General features: G+C 37.1%; 1 protein-coding gene across 1 annotated transcript in view; it reads right to left on the bottom strand.

Moving 5' to 3' along the window:
* Positions 1-13,414, bottom strand: part of MALRD1 (MAM and LDL receptor class A domain containing 1) — a 544,472-nt gene that overhangs the window by 104,174 nt on the left and 426,884 nt on the right. The window contains exon 34 of the mRNA XM_074324842.2: positions 980-1,243. Coding sequence (XP_074180943.2) covers positions 980-1,243 — 264 coding nt within the window. The remainder of the gene's footprint in view (positions 1-979; positions 1,244-13,414) is intronic.

The following is a 13,414-nucleotide window of genomic DNA, read 5'->3' as shown; positions in this document are numbered from 1 at the left end:
GGGTGACAATGGTTAGTAAAGTTACATGGGTTTCAAGAGTACAGTTCTGTAATACACCATCTATCTACCACATTGTGTCTGACTTTGGGTGGCAAACATATGGTTATATTTCAAATTGCTGTTTACTACTTCCCTCCCGCCCACCCCAAAATGTGGTCATTAACATATAGTTTATGGAACTCTATCACTGCAGCCCTTGCCAAAAAATATAAGATAGTGCAATATAATATAAAAACAAATGATTATGTAAAATGTTAGTGGTGCTTTGACTCTACCATGATCATGTGATCACCTTAAAGATTTGTATAATTACTTAACTAAAAGTCTTCCTTCCCTAGCTGACATAGGCTAGTTATAATAAAAATAGAAGGTCATCAATGAAGGGCTGGGGATATTATATGTATTCTCTCAAATCCTCAGAGCCCTGTAAGGTAGGTTATTACATGGATGATGAGACTGACCCAAACAACTCTCCCAAGATTGCACAGGTAGAAAGTGACAAGGATTTACTATTACATGAGCTCTTAAAGACATTATATTTACCCAGGTAGTTGTCCAGGCCAACCCCTAACTACAAATATTCATTAAAATGGACATGTGCCCATAGCCTTTTGCTTGAGCATCTTCATGAACATTATAGTGGGAAGAAATTATAATTATACAACTTCAATCCATTTCCACAAACATTTGTTAAGAAAATAACCAACACCTAAGAGCATCCTCATATGAATGGCCCAGATGTAAATAAGAAAGGAAATCAGCTAAGCTTAACAGAGATTAGTGTGACCACCTCCAGAATGTTTCCAGAAATGCTAAGCAAGGGCTACATGCTTTGTTTAGCAACACAACACAAACATCTATGTTACTGATGATACTTCAAGTTAGGACTCCAGAGAACTCTGCTCTGTCTGTCAAGCTCTCTCTGTCAGTCCCAAACAACATTTCTTCCATGGCACACTGAGTTAGTGAAATTACTCACAGCAGCTGGATTCATCTTCATTAAAGTGACAGTCGGGCACTCCATCACACAGCAAGAGGGATGGGATGCACTCGTGGGTAGAACACTGGAACTCCATTTTACTGCAAAGCTGGGGAGTGGGGCTGAGAGAGCAATCTATTTCATCCGATCCGTCTATACAATCTTCCTTTCCATTACATTTCCCTGAGAGAGGGACACACTGGAGTGTATAGACACAAGAAAATTGATCAGCTTCACATGGCGGGGGCTGTGTTGTTACAGGACCTAAAAAAGAGAACAAGTCAAGTCATTTTTGGCATCAGGAGAGTTTTCTCTTTGACCAGGGTTGAAACATTATAGGATACATGTATTCTTGGATAAATATGAAACACTTGGTAATTTAAGTAAATTAATTTCCAATTAGGAATAATATGAACTCTACAAAACATACAAACATGATTTGAGAGTAGGCCTTATCTTAACCTCAGAAACACATTCTTAAAAGGGGCATAGTTGTCATGAAAAACGATACTTTCAAATTAAAGAAAAATTTCGATTCATGTGTCTAAAATTTGACCTCGAAATCAGATTTTCCTTGAGAGTAAAGATACTTTTATAGAGTCAGTTAGGTACTTTGGACAGCTGCACGGACAATTATAGAATTTAGAGGAATTCTTCTTTTATCAGTATACAGTTTATCAACTGTTTCTTGGTGGCCTCCACTTGGGGAATTTGGCTCTTACGACCCTGGTGGGGTTGAGTCTCAGAAGCAGAGGACTGCAGGGGTTTTGTTGCACTGTCCTCTGGCCTTGGGTCTTGCTTCTAGCTCAAGGCCTTGAGGTCATGTGCTGCCACAAATGAAGTGCAGATGAAGTCATAATTTAAGGCAGAATACTACAGCAACAGGAATCTTGAAGATAATGTGGTTCAAACCCAACCAACTCTTTCTATAAATGAGGATCCTGATGCCTAGGAATTCTGAGTATCCAAAGATATCATGTCAGTTTAATAAACTTTCATCACATGAAACTATTCTGCAGCAAAAGTTTAAGTCAAGTCTAAGTAAAAACTTAAAGTGTGAGCATAGAGTCTCATACGCTGTACTAACATGCAGCAATATCAGTGGAACTGTCCTTATTCTCCCAATTGTCTCTGTGACAGTTGTTGATGGGCTCATCAGTACATTAAGGGGAGAAAAAAATGACAGTAGAGGGGACCAGTTCAGGAGTTTGAGTTCTTCACATTTTTCAACTACTTTTATTTATAGATTATAGGAGAATGATTTATTTCATACATAAAGATGGTATTATGAATTCATTTTAAAAATGAAATTTGAAAGTTCTCCCTCTCCATTCATTCAGGGGTGGTTACATATAACCAGGATGTATTTAAGACACAAACTGTATGATCAAAGCCGTGTATCTGAGATCCATGGGACGGCTTAGGGAGTCTTTGTTCCTGGGAATCAGCATAGTATCCAACCATCAAAATGTATCTTGTTTGAAATTAAATTCCTCTTGAATCACTTCTCAAATTTTCCATTGAAACATTTCTGATACAGAGGAATATGAATTTGCACACCTAAGGGAGTCTAAGTAGGTTCGTAGCGAGAAGCCCTTGTCCATCAGCTCAACATTTCTTTTAAGGTCCTTGTTTTATCTAACGAAAGTTCTGTATATACATGCTTTCTAATATACAAGGCTTCCTCCAGTACTCATTTCAAGTAAAATGTGTACTCCTGAAAGATGTACAATGTTTATCTTTTGAAGTAAAAGAGTTCTGCTGCATATCCTCTTTGAGAAGTTAAAAAATTTGCCTAAAATTTTAATATTAATGTATTTATTCTGGAGTGTCACCTATGGAATTACCTAATTATTACAGGTAGTATCTTTTCATACCATTCTGTAAACAACGAACACTATCAAGTGTTGTCTTTTATAAACTGAAAATCTTAGCACCACTTTACATGCATGTCACTAAGTGAAAAAAAATCATTCTCAAAAGGACTGCATATTGTCGGATTCTAACTCTGTGACATTCTGGAAAAGGGGAATACAGATGCAGTAAAAAGATCAGTGGTTGCCAGGGGTTGAGGTGAAAGAAGACATGAGTAGGTGGAACACAAGGGATTTTTCTCACTAGACACCAAATCTGTTGGCACCTTGACCTTGGACTTTCTAGCCTCACAAACTGTGAGAAATACATGTTTGTTGTTGTAAACAATCCAGTCTCTGATCTTCTGTTTAGCAGTCTGAACAGACTAAGACACGCCTCTTAAACACTTGTCAAACGCATAGCGCGTGCTACACCAAGAGTGAATCTTAGGAGAGGGAAAGGAGATTATTGCAGGAAAAAGCCCACGTGGGATAAAAGCGTTTAGGAACTGTCATTGTTAATTAACTTTCAAATTCCCAGGAACCAAGAAATTTCTCTGATTACCGTCCTTGAATTCATTTTGTGCTATGTAGCCAGTTACAACTCCTGACATTATGGTTACTTCTTTGTCGTCCTGCTGAATGTTGAGTTTCATTGTTCACTTAGTTTGGGCAGCAGTTGAAATATCTTTCTTATAGAAATAAAAATTATTTCCTACGGATGATTTACAGTGAAATACAATGAAACATTCTCATGAATTTCATATAAATCCAATAAAAAACCTAAATTGCCCAAGGATAATCTGATGGAGTTTTATCTTTATGATTAACATGGTTAGTGAAAGCAAAATTAATTGCTTGTTTTGAAAGGAAAAAAAAAAATATGTGCAAGGATCTTCAGTTTTAAAGAGAAGGAATTAAGCTCTTGCCAATTATTGCCATATTCAAGAACATAAATGGTAAAATGCTCATTGTTAAAATGTAATGCATCAGTTATAAATTGGTAATTGTTTGTCTCTGGCAGGGAGTTCATTAACAACATTGAAAAATACACAAAAAGCTATTGAGAGGCGAAATTATAATTTTTAAATGTAATTCCTAAGAATTCCTGATTTGAATTATTTTGAATTACAATTTTGTTTATCTTAAGTTCCTTTATGAAGTACAAAAATATCCATTTCTTTTTTAATTAAAAAAGTAGTCATCTCCAATGTGGAGTCATAAGAGAATCATTTTGATTTTCTTACTGAATTTCAATACCTAAGAGTTTAAACATTCCTGGAATGATGGAAGGTGACCTCTATTTGGAGCAAAGACAATAGAAGAGTCTGGCAGGTACATATAGGAAAGTGCAAGGAGCATGAGGAATAAATGATAGGTCAGGAGGCCTTGTTGAGCTTGTCAAAAGGCTAAGCAAAAGATAAGAATAAAAAATCTGGCAGAGGAGACAAAAGGAAATCCAGGAGTTTCCAGAAGTTGGATTCAATATGGAAGGTGTTAAGTATCTTAGAATGAATACCAAATAGAAAGTGATAATTATGTTCTCAGTGAATAGCTTCAGGTAGTCAAGGCTAAAAAGCTACAATAAATATAATTGGAGAGAACTGACAGTTTCGAAGTTTATGTAAGGTACTGATGTATGTGCAAATGTTGTGTGTATGCACTTTTACATGTGCACACATGCACATACGTGTACACACACACACACACACACACACACACACCTTACTTGAAACCATGAAGCTATTCACTAGTGATAGAAAGGTTGGAGGAGAGAGGCTGGGGAGCGGATGTTGGGCAACACAAGTGAGAGGAAACATGAGATTGTGGTAGAGGGATGAGTACCCTATTATCAGAATTTTTTCTCTCCCCTAGTACCTACAGAGACTGCGACTTGAAAGAAAATCAAGAATATATTTACCATACCAGGGAAAATAAGAGCTGAAGAAACAGAATGTATTAAGAAGCCTCCAAGGAGTTATCACTTTTACTCAACATCAATATTTGCCATGATTATAGAGAATATCTTCCTAACTAAAAATAGTGATATAACTGCAAGTGACTGAAATTGCATAAGTGAAGAATTTTCAGCCTTCATATAACCCAAAATAATCTAAAACTTATGTCAATGTAGAAACTTATATAAAAACATGAAATACTAGGTTGTTGGTCGTTTCTTTCTTGTCATGAGCCCTGAAACTCAGAGAGACCCTGGTGGATTACAAATTCATTCCTATTTTATCATTTCCAGATGGTATTCTAGTTCTTAGTCTGACTTCTTTGTGCTGGTGTGGCCTCTATTCTATGCAATGTTGGACCACATTACGTACTTGGCCTAATTTAATTCTATTGTTCCCTGATAGCTCTATTATATATTAACTGTAACTTTATTTAGCAGTTAAAGAATTCCCTAAATGCTGAACTCTCGATTTCTAACCTTAGGGACAACATTATTAAATGCATTTCCCTTTTATTCACGCTTCACGTTGCTGCCAGTATACATTTCCCAAAGGAAGAATTCTCAAAAATCATTCTCCAGTGCCTTACAGGTTTAAGTCCAGTGACCTTACAGAATTAAGTGCCACTGTCCTGCTGGGATGTAATGACCTGACACCTGATTCAGCCTCACCTATGTTATCCCCATAAAATCTAAAATTGCAGAGGAAATAATGAGTATTCCAGATATGGCAGTATGATACCCTTTGCTGGCTGCGATGGGGCCAGGAAAGAGAATGTCTTTGTCAGTCCTACGAATGGAAGGCTTTTCCTTACAGAAATTACGAGTGAGTGTTTGGACACCAATTACTTCCTAGGTCTTTTTCTTGGTGTAGAAGGCTTGAGCATGGAGAGTGGAAAGCTACCTTTCCATGACACACCATAAATACAGAGGGTGCCAAAAAAATGTCTACACATTTTAAGAAAGGAAAAAACAACTGTATTAAAATTACGCTGATGGTAACCACTTGGAGCACCTCTTGTAATTGCAGAAGTCAAACGTGACTTGTATTCATCTTTTGTTATCAGTATATACTGAGTATTACAATTTTAATACAGTTTTTTTTTCCTTTTTTAAAATGTGTATATGTTTTTTTTGGCACCCTCTGTATATACAATTGAATGAAATCTGAAGATTTTTAGGCAATCTGTCTGTGAGGGAATGTTGTTCAATTTCCTGTGTACTTTAGGAAGACCCATTTTACATGCCTCAGGAAGGTCAAAGGGGAGAAAGGCAACTTCCTGAGGTGGGCAATAGAGACCACTCAGGAGTCAACTATTATTCTATGGCGGTCTTTCAGAGACCTCCCAGCTGTAATGTCTTGACTATCTCTATGATCCAACCAAACAGAGACAGTGGTTATGGTACCATAACTTCCAGTTTACATGGTATTGGCAGTAAAGACAAGGATACATATAGTTCTGTTTAACTTAGTATTACTTTTGAGGACTATGGATAAGTAGCTTTACTTTTAGATGTGCCGTATATGAATGTATTATTGTTTTCAAAAGCACCTAGCTTTTATTCCTTTCTAGTAAAATAATTAAAAGTGATCATTTTAAAGTGTGTTGGGTTACCTTGCCCCATATGGAATCCAACAGGTGGCATGCCTAACTAACCTTACATTAATTACCTTATAATCAGAAAGAGCAGAAGGGTCTAAAAAACAAAGATGTCTGGATTGACATCCTGTTTGATCAATCATCTACTCCATCCAGCAGAAAAGACCCAGTCATGGGCCTGTCATTCTTTTGGACCCCTTTTTATTCAAACTTGGTTATTTTTCTAGCCTCACGTTTTCTATTTTGAACACATTTATATTAGCGAAGATGATCTCGTACATATAAACTCATTTACTTTTTGGTAAGCCAAGAAAGTTTTTGTTGTTGTTATTGTTGTTTTCTATTTTCTTATTTTCAACTATTTCCACAAAGAGTAATCAGTCTTTTCTGGGTAAAACATTCTCACATGCCAATAAGATGCTATCAGAAAAACTGGTCATTCTGTTGAAGTCATTTGTTTTTTAATTAAAAAAAAATATTTTCTTAAAACAGATTTTTTAGTGAAGCAATGTCACTTTCTTACTCTATTTCTTAGGCAACAAACAAACAAACTTGTTTACATTAAGTCTGGATGTTTTCCATTTAATTACACATGTGTTTCAGGACATTAGAAAACCCACAATAGAAGTAGACTCTAATAGCCCAAGAGAACAAAACAGGTCCGGATTGATCTTGCCCATGAGAAGCACCCAGAATCTTTCAGACACACTTGGCCTGGTGAAATATGTCTGAGTGAAGAGTCAGTAATGGCTATGATAATTTCCAAAAATGACTAGGAATTTAGGAATTGATTATTGTTTCCATATGGTAGAGAAATTACTAAATCACCACACCATGTTTTATTTTATGTACACGTTATATTACATATGTATTAAAGTATATATTACATGTACACTTACATACTATACATATATAAATACACATGTTGATGTGGTAAACGTTATTGCTCCCATAAAAGCATTCACCTTTAATACAGTGATTTGTGGTTTGTCTCCAGGTTCGGTTCAGTACAAGGCGAGTGGATTTGGCTCATAATGGCATACGGCTCATATTGGGACTGACTTTTTTCATGGTTGTCATTTGGATTTCTTCTCCCAATTCAACAAAATTCCTTCCAGCATGATGATGAGCAGGAAAGCAAGAATGGACCACCTCATAGCACAACGGGCAAGCTTCTCCAAATGCGGTCATGAGGGAATCTAAGTCTTGATCCCATACGCCTGCTTAGTACTAGACTTTAATGCCGTTTTCTGGTTCTTGTGTTTTCCTTTTTTCTTTTTCCTCCTTTAAATCTAATATCCCTTCCAGGAGTTAAGGAGAATTATCCTATCCTTTGACAAACTGTGAGGACTTCATGACCCGCAATAACAGATTTAAAATTTAGTAATATTCTATAAGTCAATAAGTGAATCAGGATGGAGTGATAATCATTACCTTGTAATTTTTGGTACATTCATCACTATACATTTTTAAATTGGGTACATGAATCACTAACTGAATCAAAACTATAAAAATGACCCATGCATTGAAACCACATTTTAAATAATTTATCTACAATTGCTATACTATCACTTGTGATATAAAATGGATATCTACTCTATGGCATATACTAATTTGAAATTTTTATTCTTCTCAATCAATTAAAAAGTTAAAGATCTCACTAAAATTAAAAAAAAACAAAAAACAGGATAATGACAATGGGGATTTTTCAATGTGGAAGAACTAAAAATGACAGCAAACAAACTACACATATCACAAAATACCATGTAAGATGTATTATAGGAGACGTGCAAATTAAGGCTAAGAGAATCTAGAACAGAGTTTGGCTTTCTGTGGGGATGGTTAAGAATAAATTCATGAGGCAGGTAGCTTTTGCTTTGCTCTTAAAAGTAGAAAAAGGAGACAAAGGGCATGGCGGTCCCAGCCAGAGAAGCAGTAAGACTAAAGTCATAGAGGTGAGAGAATACGGGACATGACCAGAGAAAAGCAAGAGATCCCATTTTAAGGGATCATTTTGCAGACAGAGACAGATGGATATGAAAAGAGTTGTACTAAAAGATAAAAAATATATTTAGTAGGCCTCTACACATTTTTCTTCTTTTTGTATAACTTGTATGGATTTGTGTATTTTGATTAGTTTCTCTTTTATTTCCTCTCACACTATTAGAATATATATAAAGAATTTATTGTTGCTGGTCAATTTTATAATTTGGTCCATATGTTGCAGAATATTCAAGCTTGATTATGATTTTAAGAATGAAAAAGAGAGGAATGGCCTCAACCAAAGATGGATAGTGTGGATATTATATATGAAAGTATAACTAAGGAGATTTTGAAGTATGGACACATGACTTGGGTTTGGTCTATGGTATGCTTCCAGCAAGTTCTTTTAATTTTGTGAGTGTGACACAGGGACAAATAGAGATTATTCACAGTAATGGCAGGGGAGCAGATAGCCCAGCTTTGAAAGCAATTATTTAAAGGCAGTGGAGTTAGCTGGTTTTACCACTGATTTAGTCAATTTTACTTATTTCCAACTCATTTTTTCTCTTTGAGATTCTCAGTTAAACATTTGGTATTTGAGCTCTCTAGTATCCTTTCAATAAACTTATTTTCTGCTGAAGTTAGCCCAAGCTAGATTTTGTTTGCAGTAAAAAAAAAAATTTTGTGATGAATAAGAAAGATACAAGTCTATTTTTCTGGAACTTACACTATAACAGAGGCTAGAAGATTAACTTGGTAGTTATATATGATACATGTCAATAAATTAATCAGTTACACAGTAATTACAGAAATTCTGATGAGTAACAAGGAGGCCTTGAACTAGAGTTTGAGCAGCAAAATGGTCCTGGGCGGGGGAGTGGACAAAGGCAAAATCTTTAGAATTTGCAGCCTGAGGTATGCTTCGAGTAAGGAAATGGAGGAGTAAAAAGCTGGTTTCAAAGTGGGTATTTAAAAAAGAAAGGAACGGAAAACTGAATGACATCTCCTTGTGGTTATGCAGGACTCTTTGTCAACAGAGAGACAAAAGTCACAGATATCCTTATTGTGGAATGTTTCCTTCACGATATTCTTGATTCCTAATGCTAAGTAAATGTGCTCATGCTTTGTCTTGAACCGCAGCCTCAGTTTTCATTCCACTGCCTAGCTGGGAGGGAGGCAGCACCATCACTCCCGAGGCTCGCTCCTCTGACCCTGTGTGCTGCAGCCTGTTGTGCTGACTGAGCAACTTTTCCCAACTGCACCTCTAGTGCTGTCACACTGGCAACCTGAAATCAACCAGGCTGGCAGTGTTGACACCAAGGAAATAGGCAAATGCTATAAATCAGGGCTGTCTGCCCCCACCCCTTTTTTGAGAGGTAGTTTACCAGCACGCCACTATATCTCTCTCACAAATAGTCATCAGTGTGTCAAGAAATTACTTCTGGTAATTTGCTGCCTCCAAGTCGAATGACACTGTCTTAGAATCAAAGATCTTGGAGTGAGAGAGAGTCTCAAATACACTTTAGATTACTTTAAACTTCCAGGCATGTATCATTATCCCAATAGTTCCTTAGATTGTAAACACCTGGAGAGCTGGTGATACTATTATATTTGTATCAGCCCTTCTAATCCAAATCCAGGACTACATGCGGTAGTCTCAACAAACACTGAATGGAGGGCTGACTTACTCAAGTTCATAAACACACCAAGTAGTGAGAAGTACTCTGCATCTAATTGCAATGACATTTCTGCCTTTACCTGTCTGCCCTAACCCCTAGGCCCCATTTAACTCCCTTCTCATTCTCTCTGGACTCTCTTTCTGCTTTCTGTGTCATTCTCTGTGCCTCCCTTCTGCTTTCCTGATCCTCTTCTACAAATTGGTCCCGTACCATCATAAAACGTCAGACTTGGAAGGGACTTAAGAGATAATTCATTTCATTTCCCCAATGACAAAACCTTTTGGACAGTTCACTAATCTCTCTCTCTCTCTCTCTCTCTCTCTCTCTCCCCCCCCCCCCCCCAAATAAGGGTTTGAGAACAAGACTGGAAGGAGGAAAGTTCACTGGCGCTACTAAAAGGAGGTGCCATACAAATTCAGTGGGTGACAACGTCTACCTATTCATCTATTCATGTAACATATTTATTTCCTATTCATAGGGTACACTTATTGAGTGACGACTGTATAACAGGGACTCTTCTAGGCCTAGAGAATACATCATTGAAGATGATATAAAGGATGAAGATGACAAACATCTCCACCTTTAAATAATGTGCATTCAAGAGACTACATCTGTCCTTGAAATGTTCCAGAGTGATACTTGCTGTTCACGTCCAGAGATGTGAAGCAAGAATGAGAATCTCCACTGAAGAAGGAGGTGAGAGCTACTGTCATTTGGCAGTGGTAATATAAACAATAAGAACTCGTGGCTGCCTGTTTTCTTTGAGTTCCTTATGAATTTCATTTTTTATTTTGTTTGGCAACTTGCTAGTTGCTGTAACTTTATATTTACCAAATCAAGATAAATAAAGGTGCCCTGGGATAGTATTTCTTTTCTTTGGAATCTGCCGTCATTCCCTGAAGATCTACTTTTCTTTTGATTCAACAAAAATAGTTGGAAAATTATTCATAAACTTATCCTCCCCAAACTGGAGTTTTTTTCTTAGATTTTTCAATACACAGCCGCAAATGTTGTTATTTACTGTATATTTATGTACTGAAGCATCAGACTCAGCATTTTTTCTCTTAGGAATGTTATTCATTGTAAGACAAGGTATCTTAGGTTACTTAAGAATCATTAGATTTTTCTAAATGATTCTTCAATTGCCTGAAATAGTGAATGAAACTGTTGGGCAAGGCACATTTTCTAAATCTTGGCAATTCTCTTTTTTTGTCAGGAGTCTAATAAGAGGACAAATGTCAGTCAACACAATGGGAGGGGCAGTAATAGGGAGGAAGTAGATTTCATGGATGAGAAAATGAGGTCAAATGGGCAGCAAGTGGTTTAACGAGTATATGAACCCAGTTCTGGATTATAATGTAGATCTCACTGGTGCCACCTGTATTTGCTTCTTTGTGCTGCTACAACAAAGTACCCCAAACTGGGTGGCTTGAAACAACAGAAATGAATGAATAACAACAGAAGCAGCCCCATGATCCAGCTACAGCCCTGCTCTCACACAGTTCTGCTGGATAATAGTGTGAATTCCAGGGGTTAACAGAGCCACACTCTCTCTGAAGACTCTAAAGGAGAACCCCTCCATTCCTTTCTCTCAGCTTCCGGTTTGGCTGGCAATTCTGTCATCCCTTACCTCATAAAGACGTTACTTCAATCTCTGCCTCCTTCATCACATGGTGTTCTCCATGTATGCTTGTTTTTTCATCCCTTCTCTTCTTCTTATAAGGACACTATATTGTAGTGAGGCCAATCCTACTCAAATATGACCTCATCTGAATTTATATCTTACTTATACCTGCAAAGACCTTACTTCCAAATAAGATCACATGCTGAGATTCCAGGAAGGACATGGCGATTGGAGAGGTTATTATTCATCCCAGGACACCAATAAACTCCTATGCTGAGATAATCTGCTTCCTACCTATTACTGCCCCTCCTATTGTATCGACTGACATTTGTCCTCTTATTAGATTCCTGACAAAATGATGTGGATATGTACCACATCTTCAAGCATCTTATAATTTCTTCCCCATTGTTGTTTCAAATACTTTATGATTTCTTATACAGTTTTAAAAGCAGCAATGTCCAACCAGCCCTGTAAAATGTTTCTTCCTCATGGAGCAAACCGTGATCCTCTTTGTTTCAAATTATAGGAGAAAAATAGCAAACACCCTTGGAAACTCACATGGCTAAAGAAAACACTCTATGAAAATAAATACATTTCTCTGCTGACTCAGATTTGCTGGAGAATATAACTGCATGGAGAATGTCTCCTTTTAGAAAATGTTGCCCTGGGAAACCAAAAGTAATTAAAGGGAGAATGTAGGCGCAATAACGCAGAAAGTAAAGATTGGTTGCAGTGACAGAGGGGCTACTGTTATAGGACAATCTTCTAAATGGAAAGAAAGCTACAGGTAACTTGTGATGACAAATGTTATAGTTCTGTATCCCTTCATATTACGGGAGAGTGCACTTGTTTTTGGAGAGGGGAGGGTAGTTAAAACAACAAAAAACATAATATGAAGTTGACATGAAGTTGAGAGTTAGCTGTTTCTAATCTTAGGATGTTAATATGGGCATGAGAAAAAAGATGGTATGCTGAATGTAAAAATATGGGTGTCCTATAAAACCTGGAGAATTTTATCTGAGTTAATTTATTGCCTTTGTTCATTTGAATCTAGACTAAGGAAAGATGGAAAAAGCAAGTAGTTTTAATGGTATCAACAGTTTCACATTCTCTGAGGAGGAATGAGGAAGAACACACATAAATGAAACCTGATAAAGATCTATTTCATCTTCTTTCTCTTGCTTTGTTCAACAAACATTCATTGTAGCAGCTCCTGTACTATCAAAAATTTTGCATTTTTTTTATAGCCATATTTCATTGGATAACTGTGTTCCACTCTGGGCTTTTTCATCCAATAAAAATAGAAAATTTGAAGAGGAATTTATCAAACTTTGATAAATTTTGACTTTTATGGGAAAAAAATGTTTCTTTTATCCAGCGTTACTAGGAAAGGAAGTTTTCCTGGCTAAGTGCTAACACTCAAAAGATCGTTTTTACCAAAGGTTTCTGAGGCATAAATGTAAATTTTTTCCTTCGTGAAAGCCTTTAAAAATTCTGTATGAAGAGACATCAGAAAGATGGCAGAATAGCAGGTCCCTAGCTCACATCCCCGAGCCCCTCTGTACAAACAGTGATCTGGCAGCCATCCAGGGACAAAAGCACCTTTGGGGGAGATTTGGGATCCAGCTAGGAGGTTGTGAAACGCTGGTGAAGCCCAAGACCAGGACAGCCACTCTGAGAAGGCAGGCCCACACCCTGGTGGCAGGCTCGCTGACTGCGGTCCTGGCTATAGACCAAA

This window comes from Rhinolophus sinicus, chromosome 1 (genome assembly GCF_057876585.1).
Source record: "Rhinolophus sinicus isolate RSI-liver-muscle chromosome 1, RSI-T2T, whole genome shotgun sequence".
Classification (NCBI taxonomy): domain Eukaryota; kingdom Metazoa; phylum Chordata; class Mammalia; order Chiroptera; family Rhinolophidae; genus Rhinolophus; species Rhinolophus sinicus.
The sequence above is the reverse complement of the archived record's forward strand: the minus strand, read 5'-3'. Positions and strand labels throughout refer to the sequence as shown.